The sequence below is a fragment of the Nylanderia fulva genome, unplaced genomic scaffold (genome assembly GCF_048542155.1).
Source record: "Nylanderia fulva isolate GAGA-0341 unplaced genomic scaffold, ASM4854215v1 Scaffold46, whole genome shotgun sequence".
Taxonomy (NCBI): Eukaryota; Metazoa; Arthropoda; class Insecta; order Hymenoptera; family Formicidae; genus Nylanderia; species Nylanderia fulva.
Window position 1 is genome coordinate 506,030 of NW_028190543.1, and position 24,310 is coordinate 530,339.

The 24,310-nt window shown below is 33.0% G+C and overlaps 3 protein-coding genes and 1 non-coding gene across 4 annotated transcripts; 3 read left to right on the forward strand and 1 right to left on the reverse strand.

The window, feature by feature from the left end:
* Positions 1-2,562: 2,562 nt before the first annotated feature.
* Positions 2,563-2,635, forward strand: TRNAK-CUU (transfer RNA lysine (anticodon CUU)). The gene has a single exon. It is a non-coding gene; the product is annotated as a tRNA-Lys (tRNA).
* A 7,679-nt stretch (positions 2,636-10,314) lies between these two features.
* On the forward strand, positions 10,315-11,004 carry LOC114929772 (large ribosomal subunit protein uL2-like). The gene has a single exon (XM_029301431.1). It carries the CDS (start codon positions 10,315-10,317, stop codon positions 11,002-11,004), a length of 690 nt encoding a protein of 229 aa, XP_029157264.1.
* Positions 11,005-15,013: 4,009 nt separating this feature from the next.
* Positions 15,014-15,526, forward strand: LOC114929773 (uncharacterized). Its single transcript, XM_029301432.1, has one exon. It carries the CDS (start codon positions 15,014-15,016, stop codon positions 15,524-15,526), a length of 513 nt encoding a protein of 170 aa, XP_029157265.1.
* Positions 15,527-15,563: 37 nt separating this feature from the next.
* LOC114929774 (uncharacterized) lies at positions 15,564-16,577 on the reverse strand. Its single transcript, XM_085486643.1, has one exon. The coding sequence runs from the start codon at positions 16,575-16,577 to the stop codon at positions 15,564-15,566; it is 1,014 nt and encodes a 337-aa protein (XP_085342769.1).
* Positions 16,578-24,310: the final 7,733 nt, after the last annotated feature.

Below are 24,310 nucleotides of genomic sequence, written 5' to 3' on the forward strand. Positions count from 1 at the left end.
TCCCATGTGTTTAGCAAGGAACAGTGGGTATGATCCGATAAAAAGTATTTCGCTGATAGCAAGAAAGCAAGTTGAGAAGAAGAACCATTTTATAGGAGTTGATTGTTTAGAAAGTGGGAAGGAGGACATGAGAGAGGTGGGTGTTTTTGATTCTTTTTTGAGTAAAAAACATCAGCTAATGATGGTAACTCAATTGGTAACAATGATACTAAAAATTGACGATGTTTTGATTGGGAATGAGTAATAAATTTTTTGGTATTTTCGTTTTGTTAATTTCCTTTTAGCCCTTTAATGCATGAACAAAGAGAGATAGAGAGGTATGTTAGAGATAGGATGGAAGAGAAGGGAGTAGAGGTGGATAGAAGCATGAAAGGAATGATAAGGAATGAAATAAAAGTGTTGATTAGAGATAGAGAAGTATCTTTAGACATGAATAAGGAAATGATAAATAAGAAAATATTAAGAAAATTAGGAATTTTAAATCCTCTCTTTCTAGACATTCTGAGAGAAGAGAGGATGTTCTTTGATATTGAAATAGAAGTTGAAAATAAAGGAATTGGAAGGAAAGAGTTGGAAGATATAATTAACAATTCTTTAAATAATAAAATGAAGTATTTTTATATAGCTCACAGAGAAAATAAAGAGCATATTTTTATAAAGTTAAAAGAGAGCTCCTTTGTATCTTTGGATGGGTCTTTTCCTAAAAAATTGGATTTCTCCGTTCCTTACCTTTTACTCTCCAAAGGATTTGAGAGAGGTAAAAATGAAACGGGGAATATTAAATTTAATGAGATATTTTTTAAAGAGTGCTATTTAGAAGATGAGCTACAGAAATATAACGAGTTGATAGAGCATTTAAAAGGTTTAAAATTACCTCTCAAGATTTTAGAGGAGGATTTAGTTACAAATTTAGATAGAGGAGCATTGGGAATGGCTCATAAATCCTTTTTGTATTTAGAAGATAGTAAGAAATGGCCTAGGGATATCAAAGCCATAAGATGTGCTAAAACAGCTTTTTATTGCCAACTTTTTCATAAATCTCCCTTTAGGCATTTCATAGATGAAGAGTTCCTGGTTTTAAAGTACAAAAAGCTGCTTTTTGAGTTTAGAATTCTCCTTAAAAGTGAGACATCTAAAGAGTCAGAGGACATCACCCCATATAAAATTATAAATTTTAAAAATCAATGGGATTATGTTCTTTTTAAGGATATATTAAAGGAAATATACCTTTTATATCCATTTTTATATCCGAATATTACCCATTTAAAGAGATTTTTATGCTTCCACGGGTACTATCCCCTACAATTGGATGACAAATTTGTAGAAATACTTTCTGTTATCATAGGAAGGGGGTTTACATCCTTTGGAGGGTTATTTAGGGAATTTTTAAGGTTTGATTTTAATTTTAAGGGACGAGTTTATGATTTAGGGAGTTTTAACTTTATAAAGGGGGAGGAGAGTAATAAGAATAGTTTTATAGTTCTATTTAAAGAGCATAAGGTTGTTATAGATCTTCCAGAAGAGATAATTCTGGAAAGATTGAGAAAATTTAATGAAAGGATTATAAATTTAAATTTAAAGGTATTTGATGATACATTTGGTGTAATGACGGACAAATTGTTGATTCCTAGTTTAGTTGAGTTTGATGTGGTGTTTAGTAAGGTGGATAGAGAGGGATTTGTTAAAATTTATGACAAGGAGAGTAGTGGAATGGTATTGGGGAGATTAAATGAAAATTTTGGAGATTTACAGAGATACGGCTACTTCTTCTACTCTCCCATCCTAGGATTGCTGATGGTCAAATCCAAGAATGTATTAGATAAGGAGTTATTGTGTAAGATTATCTTACTTAGGGTATCCTTTCGATATGTTAAGATTAATTAAATTTTATTTCAGATTTTTATAAATCAATGAACCACTAAAGCATTTCTCTAATATTTTGTCTATCTCTAGAACAAACCTAGGACCCATCTCCGCTAAAGATTTATCGCTCTCTAAGACATAGACCCTAACCCAAATCTTGTTGTCAAAATAATGAAAAGAGATAGTTCTATCCACTGGAAGTGATGTGTCATAGGAAAAAATAGTGGTAAATACCTCTTTAACTATCTTCAATTCCTTAGAATTATCAAATTCCTTACTAAAAATAAGAAGATGTGTACAATTCTTAAATGCATTAACCGTTGTATTCAAATCTCTCATTGTAGATGCATTGTACATTCTAAATTTTATTGATGGTCCCTCATTGCTACACATCCAAGTAAATACACCTCTTTTTGTTGTTTCTATATATATGGCATGTGTACACTCATTGATGTCCATTAGTTCCTCTATCTCTTTAATGTCTCTTTTCGTGTTGTGCTTGTTCTCCTTCAATGTTGGTTTTATTATCTTTGAAAGATCTTTTAGGAGATTCTTGGATAGAGCTGACGATCCTCTTGAGAGGATTAGCATTGTTCTCATTAGGGGTCTGACCGCTATAGAATTTTATTTTTTGTTATTGTTCCCCCTTCAGTTATAAAATATTTCTGTATTATTACAAATTTTTATTTCACCCTGCGGGCCTGGCTAGCTCAGTAGGTAGAGCACCAGACTCTTAATCTGGGTGTCACGGGTTCGAGTCCCGTGCCGGGTGCTTCTTTTTGTATCCCCCTATAAAAATTAATAATTTTAATGTAAAATGTTTTATTTTAGTTAATCTCCAAAATAGGACCTAGTTAAAAAATCTAGCACCACTGCTATAGAACTCTTTTTGTGAATTGATGATGGTCTCTAACACGTCTTTGAGCTCCTTTCCCGATAAAAATCCTTTCATGGATTCGTGGGTAGAGCTAAAAAGGGTCTTGAAATTCTCTTCCTCTTGCTTAATATTTGGATCATCTCTACTTGCTCCAGCTTGTAGCTTCTTCTCCAAATCATACCTAGCATTTTTCATTTCATTCCTCATGTCGTCTATAACCTTCGTATCATTCACTATCTTCTCTAAACTCACCTTCGCGTTTCTCAGTTTTCCATTTATTTCGTGCTTCTTAGCGCTCATCTCATTCATAGCATCTTCCAATATCTTACACAGCGCAGTTACCTCGGAATTTATCTCTAGCTTCCCTAGCTCACTCGAACACACAGCTAATTGTTGGAAGATATTATTTATAACAAACTTCTTGGAGCTAACAGTGTTATTCATCACTTCTATTGCATCCATCATTGACTTGTATCCTCTACCGCCATGCTCATAAAATATTTGCCAATCTAAATTATCTTTAAACCTCTTTGACACCTCCCTCAACTTCCTGTACTTCTCTTCTTCATCCAAATACTCATCAGGTATACTCACCTCTCTATAATCCATACTAGAGATCTGCCTCAACCAAGACTTCACATTTGCTTTCATTTTATATTTTACGCTTAAGGGGAAGAAGTCTTTTTAAATATTTTATTTTCTATCTCTCCTTTTTTTCTATTGATGGCTTTTGAAAACGACATCAACCCCTTATTTTCCTTCTCTAATAATGGACCATCCTTATTGTTATTACTACCTTTTCTAAGAAAGGATGATCCTAATAGCATTCCCTCCTAAATAAAATCTGAGTCATTCTCTTCACCTAAAAAGTCTGTGTGATAGTAGTTAGAATAAGCCTGTATTTGATTGTGAATCTTTTCTGGTGCCGATGTGTCACTATTTTTAATTTTATTTAACTGTTCCTCTAATTCATTAAACTTGTCCTTTAATTTCTCGGTTTTGCTTATCATTTCTCTTATTGAGGTACTGGTAGATTCTGTCCCATTTTTAGATATCTCCTTCATTTCACTCTTAGATTCACTCTCTTTGTCACTTACTATTTCCTCACTACTCTCCCTCTCTTCTTCTCCTTCCTTATCAATAAAAGATAAATTTACATCTTTTATGGCCTTTTTAATTCTTTGTATCTCCTGTTTAGATGGAAACTCGCTCTCTGATGGAGTAATTTGTGTTATATTTTCTTTTTCCTCCATTCTCCCAAGATCTATATCTGATCCATCAATCACCTCTCTGGTATTATCTATCTCTTCTCTATCACAGAGAGAGTTATCCTGAAATCCGCCCTGTAAGAATTTATAACCCTCCAAGGAATAGTTCCTGGGCTCATTAAAATGTACGGTAGAGTGATGCAGTGATCTATCAATGGGTTTACTATCTCTGATAGACCCACCACTCCTATCAGCTACAGGTCTATCTTTAAGTACTGTGCACCCTTTTTTAATATTTTTTATTTCTTTACCTTTCAATATCTCCCCTCTTAATTTGTTGTTCTCCCCCACTAACCTTTCTACCCTACTAAATAACTCATTATTCATCTCTTTATTGTTTCTATTTACTTCCCTCATCCTTTCTATTTCGATCCTCAACTTCGATACTTCTCGCTCTCTTTCTTTTACATTCTCTGATAGATCTTCATTCTCTCTCTCCTTCTTTTTTAATTCCAATTTTACTTTCTTATTTTCTCTTCTCTTCTTTTTATTCCTCTTCTTTAGTTTCTCTAAAGCACTATCCACCACATCTGAACCCTCCCTTTCTAACTTATTGTTTACTGATCCATCTTCATCTCTCTCCAATGAAATACTCTTAGATCGAATGATCCTCGATAATTGTTGGTTTAAATATTCATTTTGTTTATTAACACTCTGATAGAGTCTTTCATAGTATGAAGCCTTTTCTTTGAGACCTTCCATCTCACTCAACATTCTCTTCTCTTTGGAGATTAAATTGGCTAACTCTGTGTTACACATTGAAAGAGACGTATCCTTTGCTTTTATTCTACCATCTAGTAACTCTATTTGTCTTTCCAAATTTAAGACTTTGATGTTTTCATTTTTCAGTTTGCTCTCCAAATCCTTTTGATTTTCTTTCAATTTCTTAATCTTTTCTTCTTTCTCTAAGAATTGATCCTTTAGCACACAAATCTCTCTCTCTAAGACATAATTCTTCTCCAGTGCTTTATTTCTTAAAGCTTCTATTTCCTTATTTATCGATTTAAAATTCTCGGAATTTCTCCTTTCATATTCGCTCTTCTCTTTATATCCTTGCATTCTACTCCTCTGATCCGAAATGATTCTCTTCAGCTCCTCTCCACTTTGTAACACTTTGTTTATCTCTTCCATCTTTCTGTTCAGTTCCCTCTCCCTCACAGCACTCTCCCTTTCCAACTCCTCAATTCTCGTGTTCAACACTCTTTCACTTTCACATAACTCATCTCTCTCCTGTGATACACTCTTCAATACACTTACCAGCGATTCACATACCATGCTCATTTTAATTTCATTCTTGTCTAATTTTATCTCTACCCCGTTTTCAATTGACTCGTTTATCTTCGCATAGATCCTTTCAAGGTTTTCTAGCATCTTTATCAAATTTATTATATCTACCCTGTATTTTTCACTTATTATCTCCTTACTCGCTTCCTTCCCATTTTCTATCTCCTTAGTCCCATGTTCGTAAGTACTATCCGGCAAAGATAAAAATTTTCTTATCTCCTCACCTATTCTTTCCTTCTCATTCATGCTCTTCTCTTCTTATGAAAATTTATAGAACCTAAAATTAGGGTGTAGGATAACAAAGAATGGTTACATAAAAGACTATTAAATTTTATTTTATCAAAAGCATTGCTAATTCTTCATTTTTCTTTCTCTTTCCTGATATTTTAATATCAAATATTTAAGCTTTTCAAATCTAAGCGAGTTTTTAAGTGTGGGATATTTCAACTTGTGGTCCAAGTCAAAAAGATTGAGAATCTTCTCTGCTCCTTTACTCCAATTAGATTTAGTGAACCCGAGAGACGATCCTATATAAACGGGTGGATATGTTAACTCCTTTCCTATTATCTCATTGATTCTAAAATCTATATCCTGTACATCCTTTAACTCCCCAAGAAAGATTTCACCAAAATGTCTTTTTAGTATAAAATCCCTCTCACCACATACCATCTCCACATTTTCTAGCAAATCCAAATAATCATCGGCTATTTCATTACTTTTAAATTCTAGCTGTTTATTTGATGGATTAGCGAGAGATTTTTTCTTTTTGTTGGCAAGACTGTGTTTTTTGATGGTTTTCTTCATTTCTAAATTTTAGGGTGGTGTCTAAGATGTTATAGAGATTTCAAATGTGATAAATCTATTTCCAAATAAAAAATTGCTATTAGTTCCCCACATTTCCCTTTGCCAATTTCAATTTGGAGATTCTTGTTGAAACGGTAAAAAAGACCCTTTTAAGATGAAGATCGTTGTGTATGAAAAGCCGACCGGTGTGATGAAAATTGTAGAGGAGCATTATGAAAATTCAAGATCCATTTTGAATAGATACACAGTAGACCAACTAAAAAATTGGAAATCTCTAGATTTATACTTTATATTGGGTATTGATTCTTTAAGAAATGCTGAGATATCTCAGAAATTATTGAAGAATCAATACCGAAAGCAGACATTAAAGTACCATCCAGATAAAGGACGCTCGTATAATGAAGCATTTATAGCAATACAAAAAGCATACAAGACACTTAGTAACGAGGTAACAAAAAGGAGATATGATTCTGTCTTTTTTGATGAGAGTATACCAAAGGATAGAATTTACGATGAGATTGAGTTTTTTAGGATTTTTGGTCCTGTATTTAAAAGGAACTCAAAGTTTAGTGTTAAGGGACCGATACCACACTTAGGAGACATGAACAGTACGTTAGAAGAGATAGAGGATTTTTATAAATTCTGGAGATCCTTCGAGTCGTGGAGGTCCTTTGAGTTTTTGGACGAAGAAGATACGGAGGGGTTATCTAGGAGTGATAAGAGGTATGTTGAGAAGAAGAATAAGAACAGGAAGGATAAGTTAAAGAGAGAGGATACTCTTAGGATCAAAGCACTTGTTGAGATGAGTATTAAGAGGGATCCTAGACTTTCAAAATCCAAAAAAAGTGGTTCTAAGCAAGAAGGATCTCTGAAGATGGATCCAAAGCTTCTATCTAACCGATGGAATGAGGAGGATATCCAGAGATTGATAGGACTTATGGATAAGATCAAGGTAACTCATAGGAATAGATGGATTGAGATTTCTAGAAACTTCAATTTGGGGAGGGATGAAAAGAAAGAACCAAAAGAGATATTAATAAAGTGCAATGAGATTGGAAGGATTTACTCAAAGAAATAAAAAATATAAATTAAATGACTTTTTATTTATAAAAGCTTGTGGTGTGGATGAAATGTGCTTCATCTTTCTATCAAAAATCATTGGAGTAACTTTATGGAAGTGCCAAGCTAAAGTAATAAATTGATTTTCATGAAGAGTATAGCTTTTAGCTTTGAAGGAGTGTAAAAGAGCTGTTAATAAGCTAAGTAACCACTTTTATTGATAACATATTACTAGAGATGGGATGGGATCCTCTCTGACTTGAATACAAATAAAAGGTTAAACTCACATCATTCTGTAGCATTTTAAACCAAAATTATCCTTCAAGGCACATTCTCTAAGTTTTTTGAGAGTTGTCTCATCCTTAAAATAAACATCCATAAAAACTCTGTTTTTAAAGGATCTTTGATTAAAAAGTGTCTTTGCTTCTTCGTATCCTAACGGATACTTCAGACAAAGATACCTTAAATTTTGAAGTTTAGTTGTATCAAATATACCTCTTTCATTATAACCCAGGGTTAGTCTCTCTATCATATTATTTAATTCAATCTTTCCTAAAGATAAAAATTCGCTAATATCTGAATATTCATTCTCCCTCATGTCCAGTTCATTTATCTTTAAATTCTTGAGTGATTTTATAAAATCTCTGGAGATAACACATCCCCTGATTGTGAGAGACCTAACATTTCTTAATGAGGGAAGAGTATTGAAATCTATAAAAAAAAACTTGCTACTGGGTCCAAGATGTGGTGTGGAATCTTCTAGATATTTATAGTTACTAATAACCAGCCTTTGCAACTTACCACTTGATACCAAAAAGAGGTTAACTGTGTTATTAAAGATGCAATCTTTGATTTTGAGAATTCTCAAGTTTGGGAGTAGAGATTCGTCCACCATTTCAAGAGACACACTTTCGAATGAACAATCTTCCAATTCTAAGCACTCTAAATTACTTAAAGTTGATATTTCTCTTATAGTACTGTTATTCAAAGTGTGTATTCCACGTAACTTCAATGATTTTAAATTCATTTTTGAGTTCTCAGTGAACTCCAAAGTAAATGGTTCATCTAGGTAGATATTCCGAGATCTGTGAAAATGTATATCCAACTCCTCTAGTCTATTGAATCTAGAAAGACTCAGCCTTCTAAACTCCCACAAATTACAAAGCTTCATTTCCAACTTAATGAGGTATTTTGTAATTCCATAATTGGAAAGAAAGGATTTTAATATCTCTTTATCACAAAATATCAAATTTAATTCCTTTATATCCCTAAACTTACCGATTAGAACATCCAAAGAAATCATTTCACATTTTGATATTTTTGAACCAAAACTAATCCTTTCTAGTCCTCTTTTTAACAAACTATCTCTTTTTAAAAGTAGGTTTAAACCATTCATCCCACCTTTAAATCCATCAAGATGTAATGTACCCAATTTATAATAGGACAACCTCTTTATATCCTCCTCACCTATGGGAAAATCTTTTACTACGAGAGATTCTAAAGACTCTCTAAGAGATCCACCTGGTGGTATTACCTCAATATTAAAATTGTGTAAAAGATTGGGATGACCACACTCAATCTTTAGATATTTAAGGTTGAATTGTGCAAGTTTTTTTAAGGTACTCATTTCCATTTCGATAGAAAGATTGATATTCATCAATTCTAACTTTCTCTTCAAATCTTTAGAAGATAACAACGTTATACTGTCATAGGTGAGTGTGAATTCCAGTCCGCTTATGTTCAACTTATCTATCTCATCCACAAAGTTATTAAAGTTGATGTCATACGAGAAGGATAAAATTACATTCTCTGTACCTGAAAATAAAAAATTAAATATCCTGTGATCTAACAATCTAAAGCCATTCAATACCTTCAATTTTACATCATCAATCTCCAAAAAGATTATACTACCAACTCTCTTTTCGTATGGCTTAATAGATTCTTTATACTCAGAGATAAGAATATTACCAACCCATTTGGAATTGAGGATTACACTTAAACTTCTGAGGAAATCCAAAAGTATCATTCTTAGATTCTGTATATTCAATACAGAATCATTTTCCTCGAAAATACATCCAAAACCACTTTTTAAAATAGAAATCCTGGTCAAATTACAAACCAGATAAGGAAAATCTCCCATATCATCTTTTAAGCACTTGAACATTTTCTTAAGCAAAATACAGTCATCTTCACGGATCTCTTCCAAGATATCCAGTGGTTTATAAATAATACCAAAAAGAATTCTAAATTTCCTGTGTGTAATATCCAGTTCCACAATATCACACTCTCCACCAATACTATTTATAAAACACTCAAAGGGCAGTATCTTCTCCGAATCACATTCAAACAAACCACCATCTGAGAACTTTATCCTAGTACAGCACAACTTTAAGAAATAACAGATCACAAAAAATAACGTCATAAAAGATCATCCTTTCATTTTTATTTATACTTTTAAGATAAATTTACCATTTTTGTAGATTAAAATTATTTACTGATTACATCACACTTAATATTTAAAGCTAATTTAAACACTTAATCTTTAATAAATGGCTAATTCATCAAAAATATTTTATTTATCATTTTCATAGGAAGAGTTTACTTCATTCTCGCTGTATAGACTTTCTTCATCCTCACAACTCTTCTCTAACAATTTTATGGCTTCACTTGCTGGGATATTTGAAATGTCAAAGCTTGAAGAGTTATCATTAGACTCTTCCTTCTCCCCACACGCCTCTTTCTCTTCTTCCTCACTTAAATTTCTTTTAAATTCTTCACTTTTTAAGATCTTAGTGGATTTACTTATAACCTGGAGTGTTAAATCTTGTATCTGATAATAAACCTGCAATGGTGTGAAACCATTCAAAAAAATTTCGTCTTTCTTATTATTCCTGGTTGCTATCTCTTGGTACAGTTCTTTTATCCTTTCTTCTACATCCTTCATTGTGAGGGAAGAGAATCAAAAAGAGAAGAAATAGAAGGAAATTAAAATTGTAGAGTAACAAAGCAATTTATTTGTCATTCTAAAGAAGGTTAAACAGACTTTACTTTGTATCAAGCTCCATTTACTCCATCATATCTAAAAAATTTTTTGACCCTAGAGAAATGTCAAAAATTATAAGGAGACAGAGAATATGTAGACCACATCATAAACCAAGCATGATGGATAAGGTAGGTCCAGTCATTCTCCCAAGAGTTGAAGGAAAGGTTAAGGCTGTGGTACACGATATAATACATGAAAGAGGAAGAGGTGCGCCAATAGCTAAACTTAAAATTGATGGGGATGGAAAGGTTAGAAATGAGCTGATTATAGCGACTGAAGGGCTTTATACCGGCCAGGTGATTGAAATTGGTGATGAGGTACCTCTGACCATTGGGAATTGTATGAAGCTAAGGAATATGCCCGAAGGTTCATCCATTTGTTCTGTGGAGAGGAAGTGTTTTGATGGTGGCAGAATTGCAAGAAGCAGCGGATGTCATGCAACAATTGTTGGGTACAACAGAGATACTAACCTTTGTACCATTAAATTGCCATCTGGCGTTAAAAAGACTGTTAGTGGGGATGCTAGGGCAATGATTGGAATGATATCAGGGAGTGGAAGGGTTGAGAAGCCCCTTCTCAAAGCAGGAAGAGCTTATTTCAAGTACAAGGCTAGAGGTATTCATTGGCCCAAAGTTAGGGGTGTTGCTATGAATCCAGTGGATCATCCACACGGTGGTGGTAATCACCAACACATCGGACATCCATCGACAATTTCCAAGCATGCGCCACCAAATGCTAGGGTTGGGCTTGTTGGTGCAAGGAGAACAGGCCGTAGGAAAGGGTCCAGAAAGATATTCAATAAATGATTTTATATCTTTACCAGTCTATTTAATTGTTTAAATGGGGTATTTCTCGTTTGTTCCATAGCCCCTCCATGGAAAGGCAAGAGGAGGAGGCACATGTCCTCAAGACAAGAATCCAAACGCTCAAGCACTTAGCGCTTGAGATAGGGCAAGAGGCATCATCACATACCAAAAAATTAGATAGATCCGAATCTGCCTTCAATAGATCTATAGATCTCATAAACAAATCGATTTATAAGATCCAATCCCTTAAAAACAAGAAATTTTCCTTTACGTTTTACCTTCTTGGAAGTTCCCTAGTCCTTATACTCCTCCTTTTCTTTCTTTTTCTCAGATGAGGACGATCTAAAAATCCACTTTACAAGCGAGACATTAAAAACTAACATTTTATTTTATTCCTCTTCATTTCTTTCAAGATCTTACTTCTTGTTTCACACATTCTCTGCATTAAAGATATGTCCTTAGAACATATCTGGTCGTAGATAAGTATTAAGAGATCATCTTCATATCTAATAATACAAAGATCCACCTCACTTCTTATTTCTACCATGTCAATATGATTTACTTCCATATTTATAATTGTTAAGGTAAGAAAGGATTCGAAATATTCAAATTCTTCCAAGGAAATAACCCTTTTTAACTCCTTCTTTATAAATTTGATTTTTTTACCTCTGATTCTCCCATACTTTATCGTATTACTACTACTACCATCATTACACGTCTTATCCTCTTCAATAGTACAGTTTTTAATAGAACCAGTCTCCTTTTCTCTCCTATTAATTACATTTTCCTTGTTAGACTCTTCCTCTGCATCACTCCCAAATCCTTCCCTTTCCAGTTTCTCAATCTCTTCATCATTTCCTAAATCCACAGAGCTCAAAGTTTCTAAAACTTTACCAAAATTCTTTTCAATTACAACACACTCCTCAAAACCTTCAAATTCGAAATACTCGTTCTCTCTTTTCCTCTCTTCAGATTCTACTTCCTCTTCCAAGATATAACCACTGAGAAGAACCTTAGGATCCAAAAAGATTTTTTTATGGAAAAGGAAGTTCTTGGAGGTGAAAAGAGAGAAAGAACAGTAAAAGTTTGAAACATCCCTTTCTATTCTGGAAATACAGAAGTACGTGGCATTATTCTCAAAAATACCAAAATCTAGGGCTATAGAGTTGATAAAGATGGAAATACAGTCTATGAACACACTCTTCTCAGCTTCTAATTCCATTATCTCCCACTCATCCACCTCATAAATAAATTTAACACGCTTTGCATCCTTCCTATTAAAAATCACTAAAGAATTCACAGATTTACTTATTATCTCCTTTACCATCTCACTGTATGTTAAAGGAATACTCAAAAATATCTCTTTCATCTCTGATTTGCTTTCTATTCTTTTAGTGTAGTAATTAAATTTGTACGGTTCTATTTCATGTAGTAACATTATCCTTCTAATTGTGATAGTCAGCGGTTCTATTTAACCTTTCTTTTAGTAAGGGTGTGGTACAGCGTAGCTCCCTGTAGCTTTGAATATGAAGTTAAAAGAAGGATTCTTTCACACCCTTTAAAATGAATTTTGACTTTTTATTGTTCCTAGGAGTGATTTTGGGTGATAACTTTGAAGTAGGGAAAGATGAGTTCAAAAAGATAAAAATAGGAGAGAAGTGGATACATTCTAGTGGATTAAAAGAAAAGGAAGTCTTAAAAATATCATTTCCTGGTATTTTTATCTACAAATTAAAAGAGCTAGAGGAGAACGGGTCCTTTGAATTGATAGATTGCACGGTATATTTGGGTGAGAGGGTTACTTCTGAGCTTGTAGTTGATCTTTCTATAGAAAAGAAGGTCTATGGATTGAATACAACCTCCTGGATGATTTGTTTTTTAATTTTTTGCATTTTATTTTTCAATTTTTTGATCTTTTCAACTTTACTTTTTAGAAAGACTCCAAATGAAAGTTTAAAAGAGGAGTGAAAGGATGGTTTTAAGCAAACACTTCGTCTTACCTATCATCTCTCAGTGATATCTGTCCTCCTTTCTAAAAGGAGAAAGAGAGTAGAAATAGGGAGTGGTAATTGATAAAGGAATGGTTGAGCTGATAGAAACCGGAACGGAAGAAAGTAAAGAGACCTTTAGTAAAAATGGAGATAAGGAAGATGTAGATACTTCACCACTATCTAAAAGCAGTGAAAAGAGAATAGAAATAACCAAGAATTTTGTATCTGAGAGCATAACAGACCTCATCTTGGAATTAACAAAGAAAATAAAGAAAAATGAAAGTCCAAAGGTGATAAGAGACCTATTACATGAGAAATTGAATGAGAAGTTCCCATCGGGATGGAACGTATTCGTTGGTGCACATTTCCTGGGGAAGTGTTTTATAGAGGAGAATAAATACATTCAATTTAACATTGATGACTATACAGTTCTTATTTTTAAATCTTACATTCCATTGAATAAATAAAGGTACAGAGTGTTAAAATTCTAACTTCCCTTTTACTCTTTGTCACCCTCAATGAACGATAGGAAAATAAAGCATCTGGTTGAGAACAAGAAGTACAGCTTGGCTATCGAGGAGATAGATAGGAAATTAAATAGATGTAGTAAGAAAGTTAAATATGAGCATACTCCACCGGACACAGAGGAACATTTGTTATCTTTGAAGGGATATCTAAAATTTCTGGGAAATCAAAAAGAGGAATCCTTAAAGGTGCTAAAGGAGGTAATAAGGAAATATCCGAGATATTTTGAACCTTGGAAGTACTTGGGAATGATCTATCTGGAAGACAACAATTTTGAAGATTCCCTAAAATCTTTTAAGCTTTTTATGTTAAATGGTGGTGTTAGTGTCTTTGTAACCTATAGGATTTGTTCACTAGCAATACATTTAGGAAGATATGAAGAATTAAAGAGGTTCATTTCATTTTTCTATTCTTTTAACTCGGAATATAAAAATTTCATTTACCTTCTATTTTCAGAATATCTAAATCTTCATTTTAAAGAATGTCTTGAGATGTATCACGGTACAGCTAAGGAATGTGTATTAGATGATAAAGGTAATATGGAAATCAGCCTTAATTTAGATAGATCTCAAAAGTTTATTTTGAGACAGTCTCTTAAGAAGTTGGGAGAGTATGAAAAGAGTGATGGAAAGGAGGATATCACAAAGCATAGGAATAGAATTATAGAGAAATTAAAATTAAATCCTTGGAATGAATTTTACAGCAAAGAAGCACTGCTGTACCTTAGCTATGAAGAGATAGTAGAAAATAACTTTTTATTAGCTAAGGGAATGGCAAAAGACACCGGCAATGAAAGTGTCTTCGACAATACACAGAATTCCGCCATAAAAAATGGTACCTTTCTTAAAGATAGAAATGAAGAGTTCAAGGACATTTTAAGGTTAATTGAAGAGGAAAGAATTGAGGAAGCCTTGGTGTTGATTGGGGTAATTTTAAATAAAAGTGGGATTGAAGAAACACTGGTGGAGTTAGTGAGGATTGAATGGGTAGAGTTATTTTATTATTTTATTATATATTTTTATAGGAGTGGACACTGTGCTATCTCCTTATATTTCGTAGATTTGGTATTTAAAGTGTATAGAGGGTATTTCAATGGGAGATACAACTCTTTGGCGTACCTTTTAGATGGCTTTGATTTTAAGAGAGTTGATGAGTTGATAGAATTAGAAGTTTATGGAGATGAAATATTTGTAAAGTGCTTAGAAATGGGTAGAGAGATTGTTAAAAGACATGGGAAAATTATAATAACTGATGATAACATTAATACAGTGATAGATTGTGGATGTAAAGATAGAAAGAATGGACATTTTAGGAAATTTATTTTAAAAAGCAATTTTGATGAGCTTTACAAGTTTTTAGAGAGACGAAAATAAATAAACTTATTAGATGGTGTCATTCCTCTTACACTTCGTGTAGAAGGATAAAGCTATTCTATTCCCTTAAAGTTAAATTCTGTTAATTTAATTTAAAAATTTGAAGGGAGGGTTGGAAAGATGAAGTACATAGTGAGAGCAAAGGGAGATTTTCAGAATGTAAAGCATTTATACATCGAACAAAACTATTCTATAGTGATTAGTTGCACCAACTGTGGAGAAAAACACAGCAAGCATGTTTTAGTATCAGATGATAACCTGGTATCCAAGGAATACACGGGAAAGGTTAATCTTATAGTGAAATGTAAGATGTGTGATAGGGAGATGTGTATCAGGATTTCTGATCCAAAAGGATCTAAAAAACACATCCACTGTGGCGATCCTGTGTTGCACACAGGATATGAAGAGATTCAAATGTCTTTAAAAGATGGAGATACCTTTATTGTCTCAGAGTTGGATGTAAGAGGATGTTTTGTCAAGGAGGTGAGTAATGTGACTTGTAACATCATTTCTGAGAGCAATAAACTTTTCAAAGATGTTAGGTTTGTGGAGAATGGATGGGTGGGATCTGACCAGAGGGGAAATGTGACTAGTATTGAGGGGTTTATGGTAGAGCCGTGCTTGATCTCTTGAAGAGAATACAAGAAATGGGGTAGTGGTTTATACGTTTTCATTTATTTAATTCTCCTTTTGCTGCCAGGTGAGCCTTCTCTAAATTTTCATAAAATGATCTTTGCGCCTCTTTAATATTCTCATCCTTACCTTTCCATACTTCCATTGGTGATTCTGTTAAGGCTCTTCCGTAGCTGAAACTCATCTTCCAGGTTCTATTTCCCGTTTCTCTGTTTATTTCGTTGAGAAATTTCATGGAATCTTCCGAAGAGTGTCCACCACTCAAAAAAACAATGCCAGGTACCCCACAAGGAATTGTGTTTAAAAGGGAGAGAAAAGTATAATGAGATACATCGTGGTGTGCTATTGGGGAGTTATTATACCTCCCTTGTGTAACAAAGCTTGGTTTTATTAGAACACCTTGGACATTTACTTTATAAACGTTAAGATACATCATTGTGGCACCTAAAATAGTATTTGATGTTCTGTAACACTCCTCAATTGCATGTTTGCCTTCATAGAGAATTTCTGGTTCCACAATTGGAAGTAACCCATTCTTTTGGCATATACTAGCATATTTAGCTAGTATCATGCAATTTTTTCTTATACACTCCTCACTTGGTGTACTGTCTGTAATGTTGAAGACTGCCCTCCACTTAGCAAACTCAGCTTTGGCAAACCTACCACCTTTAAGTCTCTTTTCCAGGTCTTCAAGGCCAATCGAAACTTTTTCTTGATTATCAAAATTCTCAAGACCTTTGTCAAGCTTAATGCCTGGAGCTATACCCTGGGAGATCAACAAATCAACAAATGGAACGCCCTCAGAATTCTTCTGAAAAAATGTCTCTTCGTGTAATATAACACCACCTACCTTTTCAGACATACCTCTGGTACTGAATAGAAGTTCTCGGAACTTTCTTCTACTCTCCTCAGTGTTTTCTATTCCACACTTCAAAAATTTTCCTTGAATGCTATTTGGACTCTCATCTGCAGCTAATATTCCCTTACCATTTTCTACGATTTTTTTAGCTTTCATACCCAGCTTGTATACTAAATCCTCGTTGCTCTCCATACCACGAATTCTCTCCTACCTCTCCTTTTAAATCCAAATAAAAGAACAAGAACCACCAATAAATTCTGAATCACAAATCGCATAATCCATCACTTTGATAAATCTCACCAACGACAAGATAGACAAGTCACTACAACTAAACTTTAATTAAAGTCAAATTTGAACACATCAAGAGGTTTACAACAGCCTAAGGATAATTCTTGGATCAAACAATTGATCCTAACCAAATCGTTCCTTCTCTCTGATTTGTAGAATGTAATCTTCAATCTCATTAGAGAGTGATCTAAGAGTATCTAAGATGAGAGTTATAACAGGACATGTTTTGATAGCCGTGACTTTAATAAAAACTTTCTCTTCTAACGGATGCTCAACTTTATAGGCACTGAATGTACATCTCTTATCTTCTAGCATTTTCTCAGTTATCATGTTGCCCAATGTGTGTGTCTCACCCAGTAATTCTAGCTCTACTGTATTAGGTGCTCGCTTATCGTATTTTATCTTCAATTTCTTCTCAAGCTCCATTTTTTAGAAGGGAAGAGAGTAGTAACAAAACTCGATAAAAAATTTGAGAGTGGTTTAAAAGAAGTGGTTTAATTAAAAAATTTATCTTCAAGAGAACATAAAGAAAGTATAAAGTTTAATTAGACCCATCTCATCTATCTTATTCTTACCGTCTCAGTCAAAGATAGAAATGAAGTTTGTTCTTCTTACATCATCTTGCTTCTTAGATTCACTCTGTTTGGTATTATTCCACCATCCACTATTCCTACCTTTCTGTGATCCTGATAGATTATCTCTTTTAGTATTATTACTATCTTTTTTTGAGGTGGAAGCAGAAATGACGAGAATTAAAAGGAAGATTGAGAACAAGCTTTTCATTGTAGGGGTGGTGTATTATTCTTGCTTTTAAATGCCACATTCCATAATTTATACCATTTTAGACGAGATATTATACCCCATCGGTGCTTATTCTCTTAATGGTATTTTTTTATATAGAATATTTCTATAAAAATTTTAACGCATAAAGAATATCAAACGTACTACACCTATATGGAACTAAATCTAATAAATTGATTTTTGTAAATAAAGTAAATTTATGAAAAGGAAATAAAGAGTGATTTTTAAAATACGATTTAATGTAAAAATAACTCTTTAGATAGAAAGGTTATCCTATAACTTCACAAATGGAATATTCCTGGAAATTATTGATCTCTTTTTAGGATAATCTTCAAGAGACCTGTTTTTAGAGCTAGTTTCATCATCACTTTCAGATTCCTCATCATGCCTCTCTCTTTTCAGCTCTGATACCTTCCTCCTTCCTGGTGATTCATTCACGGTGTTTTTGTAAAGATATACATCTTTAACATCGGCACTACCACTTTTATTGATTTTTTCAATTCCAAATATATTGGATCCACCCTTTAAATTATCTTGTAATGACTCACCACTCAAATTCATCTTTTTAAAACTACTTTTGTTCAAATTGTCAAAATCATTCTTTATCAATTCTACATCTCTAGAAACCAAAGATGTAGATTTACCACCAGATATTACAAACATAATAAGCATATAAAGAACAATACATAGTACAATAAATACTATTATGTGAATTAGGGTTCTAATCATTTTTAATCTTTCCTAGTCCGTTTCTCTTCTTAATATTCTTTTCAAACATTTTTTGCACCACTTAAATCTCACATTCTCTAACTGTAACAGAATATCTCTAACATTTCCAATCATACCCGGTGCATGAAACATATCAAAACAATTTGAACTAGTGAACATGGTAGAATAGTTTTTAGAGAAAAACTGCCCTATATGAGCTTGTCAAACTCTAATAATTTAACAAATTATTTAATTTTAGGATATCATTTTTTGAGTGTTTTTTACTGATAGATTTTCATTTTTTTGATATGACACATTTCACTACATAACACCACCGTTAATTTCCCAGTTATTCTTATGAATCTACTACCATCTTAAAAACTAGGAATGTGACCAGGAATAGAGTTACACAATTAAGGGTAAATTTTATAAGGAATATGACGTGGATAGTGTGTTCTTGTTATCTCTAAGATTGTCAATAATCCAATATTTTTATTTCTTCAGATCTACATATCATAAAATATCTCTCCATTTATATGGAGATTATGAAGGTAACACAGTCCCTTGTTTGTTCTAGTTGGTATAATTATGCAAAATCTCTTTTTTGGGTAGTCTTAAATTAATTTACTAAAAATATAACAATTGGTTTGATTTAATCATTCATTAATTGAAGTACATAGACCCTTTGGGTACTTCCCAGGTTTTCAAATCAAAATTGTATACTGAAATTGATTTTATTAATATATCTTATCGTAATGATAAGGGTCTTGATCTACTCATGTTTCCTCCCATCCTCCTCGTCTCCTTTTATAGTCTTATTTTGGAGAGAATGATTATCTTATCCATTAATTTTCTTTGGTATTTTCATCCTCCCAAGGGTACTACAAGATATTAGAGGTTTACAATTTATAGGAATAATAAATAAGCCTTTTAGTTAGTAGATGACCTCCTTTTATCAACTAAGTAGCGAGGAACCTTTAATTTCTGGTGGTATTTCGATTTCCATGATGTAAAGAATGGTGGGTGCTATATCTCTGAGTGAATAATCTGTGTTAGCAGACATCTTTCCACGTCCTTTATCTTTCACCTCACTACTACAGATTATAAGTGGTACCTTACCAGTTGTATCTTTTTTGGTAAGATTACCATTTCTATCTATCATATGCCCAGAATTGACATAGAGTGCAGTTATGATCAGGGTATAATCATTGTCTTCACATGCTTTATACAAGACCCCAATAGATTCATCCACTGCTTTAATAGTTTCACAAACCTTCTCTCTACCTTCCATAATATAGCCAACCGAATCCAATGGAGGAAGGCTACAAATAAGCAGTGGTTGATCCTTTTCAATACTTCCTATACAGGCATTTACAATTTTTAAAACATTCATTTTTAGTTTGGAGTCATAAATATATTCTTTACAATCGACAATACAAAATCTTTTCTCCCATAATAACCGTTCCCTAGGTCTACCAGTGAAAAAACAGAGAAAATGCATATATATATCGAAATTAGCAAAATGGACTTGAGTAAGGCCATTCTTAGACAATGCCTCAGCAAGTCCATTTTCAATTTTTACTATCTCAAAAATTGGGATTAATCCTGGACATCCACTATAATCTGTCATTGTAAATATTTCATTTTCATCACTAAAAAACTTACCCATCAATTGTCTCATTCCGTCAGCTCTGAAATTAAAGAATACAAGTGTGTCTCGTGCCCTGACTCGGCCCTCAGATATGAAAATGTGTGGTTTAAAGAACTCGTCAGTGATACCCTTTTCATAGCTAGATTTTATGTGGTCCTCTGTCACCTGTCTCACCACTACCACTGGTGGACAGGCCCTTTCTCTTAAACTCTCCTTTCATAAAATACTTCTTTTATTTAAAATAATTGTAAGGGTGATTATATTTAACTATTAAATATAATCGCCCTTAATCCTACCTTAGGAATGGGGGTTGAGGATAATATGTGGTTTCGATACCACTTTATCCGGCAACATTCCTTCCCCCTTAAATTCCTCCTGGTCCAACAAAATAGAGTCATACCTATCCTCTTCTCCTATTTTCTTCAAATCCTTTCTTGTCAATACATATTCCACATCCTTTTCCAATGATCTAACCTTATAACCACCATTCATATATTTCTCACTAACAATGAATGGGCCAAACCATCTAGGTTCTAACTTCCCTGGATTTCTCTCTCTGATCATAACTACATCATTTATAAATAAATCATCAGGATTTTTCTTCATTTGGTTATCTTTGTTTATTTTCTTATTTCTTTTACTATAACCTTCTTTCACGATTTCTTCAGCCCTTTCTCTCCAATTTCTTTGTTTATTAACTAGATTTTTAAGTTCTTCTTCAGTATCTTTCAAATTATACGTCAATTCTTCTTGTTTTTGATCTCCTTTTAAATTCACTTCTCTTCCAAATAATAATTCATAAGGTGAGTGTCTTAACCTGCCTATGGGTGAAATGTTATAACAAAATGTAGAAACCAATAAATAACGGTCCCAATCCTCTCCATTCTCAGAAATCAACTTACTTAGCTTACGAATAATACTTTGATTGGTTCTTTCTACCAATCCATTCGCTTGTGGGTTGTATGGTAATGTATATGACCATTTTATTTTCATTACTTCTTTTAGTTCTTTGATAACTTCATTTAGAAACTCTGTTCCCCTATCAGATCTAATAATCTTAGGTGGTCCATATCTAAGAACAATTTTATCTAAAAGAAACTTTGCTACAATCTTAGCTTCCTTATTTTTAACAGCTATGGCTTCACACCAACGTGTGCAATAATCTGTAGCTATTAAGATGTATCTTTTATCGTTTTTTGTTTTAAAAAGAGGCCCTATGGTGTCAATTCCGATCATTTCAAATGTTTTTACAAAATTAGTCGGAAACGTTTTGAAGACTTCTTGTTTCCCAAACTTGCCACATATTTCACAATTTTTAATCACCTTCTTAATAATTTCTAAAAGATTTTTCTTTGAACATTCTTTCTTACACTGTAAATACGTAGACTCAATTCCAGCATGACCTAGAAGTTTATGTATCTGTTTCACCTTTTCCTCCTCACCCAACTTTTCCTCACCATCTTCATTCAATAGATAGTTATTACTCAAACTAATAGTACAAATCCTAGACATAGTATCTGCAGCATTATTTTTACTTCCAGGATTATAAACAATATCAAAATCATATTCTGATAAAAACATAAGCCACCTCGCCACTCTGCCTGTTGGGTTTTTAATTTCTTTAATATAAATTAATGGTTTATGGTCTACTCGGATGATGAATTTTTGGTATAAATAAACTTTAAAGTGTTTTACAGCGAAAATTATAGCTAGAAACTCTTTTTCTGTGGTAGAATAATTCATCTCGGCACCTACTAAAGTTCTACTTCCAAATTTAATTGTTCGCTCACATCCACAAATTTCTTGTTTCAAAACACAACCTAATGCATGATTTGATGCATCGGTTTCAAGAATAAATTGTAGATCCATCCTGGGAAGATAAAAAGCATCAGAAGTCCAAAGTTCCTCAACTAAAAGTTTAATCTTATAATTAGCTTTCTCTTTTTCAAACTCACTCTTTCCATTTATCATATTAAACAATTCCTTGGTTCTCCCAGAAAATCTTTTAAAGAACTTACGATAATATCCTAAAAATCCTAACATAGAATGTAGTTCTTTTTTAGTAGTTACAACTAATTTATCTTTTATTTTTTTAAATCTCTCTCTATCAAATGTTACGGTACCCTTACATATTGTAAATCCAAGGTAACTCACTTGTTCTTTTCCAAATATTGACTTATCCCAATTTATTTTCAGATTTTGCTCCAAAAATTTATTCAAAATTTCTTTAATATCAATTAAATGTCGCTTATAATTTTCAGAGAATACAATAACATCATCCATATAAGCTAGGGCATTTTGGAGAATATTTTTACTTAGGATGCTGTTCATATACTTCTGAAAGGTTGAGGGGGCATTTGTTAATCCAAATGGCATCCTCTTGAACTCAAATTTCCCTATTGGTGTTGTAAATGCAGTATATTTTCTTGAACACTGATCTAACAATATCTGGTGATACCCATCTTTAAGATCAATGACAGAAAATATTCTAGCTTTCACTAAACAATCTAAACAATCCTCTAACAAAGGTGGTGGTGTAAGTTCCTTCACGGTAATTTCATTAATTTTACGGAAATCTATACACATTCTATAACTTTTATCAGCTTTTCTTACCATTACGATCGGAGAATTCCAAAGGCTATTACTTTCTTGTATCTTATCTTCCTTAAGTAATTTATCAATCTCCTTAATCACTATCCCAGATTTTAAAGGATCCAACCTATAATTCCTTAAATAAATGGGATTTGACTCTTTATTCAAAACTATATTATGCATGACATCTTTAGCTGGTAAATTTTCTTTTTTCTTGCTTTCATTATAATACCAATCAATAATTTCCTGAATTTGAATATCTTCATGTTTTATTCGCCTTTTCTTATTATTTATCTCAGAAGAAATTGAAGTAGTTGTTAAAAAGTTAATATGAAATAGGGGATACCCACGAGCAAGTTTAACTTCTCGGTTAGTAACATTAACAACAGGAATAGAAGTAGTAGTAGGTCCTACTATAGTTGCTTCTGCAGTTTGTACCTCTTTCGTTTCTCCTTCAATATATCCCATCCTATTTGGAGATTCAATCTCAATTACACATACTTCCTGAGGTTTTAACGTTATATCTTTCTTAACCTTGATTCTAGACCTTACGCAATCAGTAAATGGAATGGTATAGTCCTCTCCTATTCTCACCACTTGATCCCTATAAGAAATATCGATTCCTAAAGCATTAAAGATTGTTCGTCCAAAAATAAGATTTTCATTTAGATCATCTACAACAGTAAACTCGAGATTTTTTATTTTCCTTTCATAAATAATGTTTCCTTTCGCTTTCACTTCTTTTATCCTTTCTTTTTCCTTAGCAAAGCTTACCTCCATTTCTCTACCAGTTTCTTCTAACTTAAAATTATTGTTCAAAGCAAATAACCGATCAATATACCCTCTATCAGCACCATTATCTAAATAAGCTGATATTCTTTGTTCATTTAACTCTATATCAAGATATAATCCTTCTTCAGCAACATCTCCATCCTCAATTAATATAGTTTTCATTTCAGTAGAATTCAACTCTTTTACTTCTGTATTATTTGAATTCTGATCTTTTCTTCGAGGTGAATCAACTACTCGTGATTCTCTTCTCTCATTATTATTTCCAGAGGAATTTGATAATTTATCTCTTCGTCGCGGACAGGAAAAAGCATAATGGGGGCCTGCACAAACATAACAAGCTATACTTTTATTCTTCCTATCCAAAGTTTTACTAGTAATAGTTGCATTTTTTTTATCTTTTCCTCGACCTTCTTCTGTTAATTTTTGTCCTATTCTCCTCTTACTATTTTTCACATACTTCTCCTCCACTTCCAAGGCTTTATCCAATAACTCTTTAAAATTCTTGACATTTTCTAATTCTGTCCCAACCCAACCACTAAAATTTTTTAGTATTTCTTGATGAACTTCTTCAAATCCAATATTTGTCTTCTTCCACACATTTCTAATCTTTGAAAAGTGTTCGAAAATATTATTAAGAGAAATTGTTGTGTTTAACAATTTAAACAGCTCACCTGTTTGATATTCCGTCTTCTTACAAAATATCCTTCGAAATTCCTTCTCGAATTCCTGATAATTGTTAATCTCCTCTCCTCTGGCTCCTTCATACCAGATACCTGCTCTTCCCTCTAAACTAACTGCTATATATGATAAAATTAATTCATCTTTCCATCTTGATATGTAGGGTAAAAATTGTTGGAGCCACTTCTCTGCCTCCTCACCCTTATTTTTCCCATCATATGTTTTAAAATTATAGTTTCCACCTCTTATCATAAAGAGATTTTCTTCTAATTGCTTAACTAACTCATTCACTTCCTCATATCTTTCTGCTGGGGCGCCAATGTCACCTGTCTCACCACTACCACTGGTGGACAGGCCCTTTCTCTTAAACTCTCCTTTCATAAAATACTTCTTTTATTTAAAATAATTGTAAGGG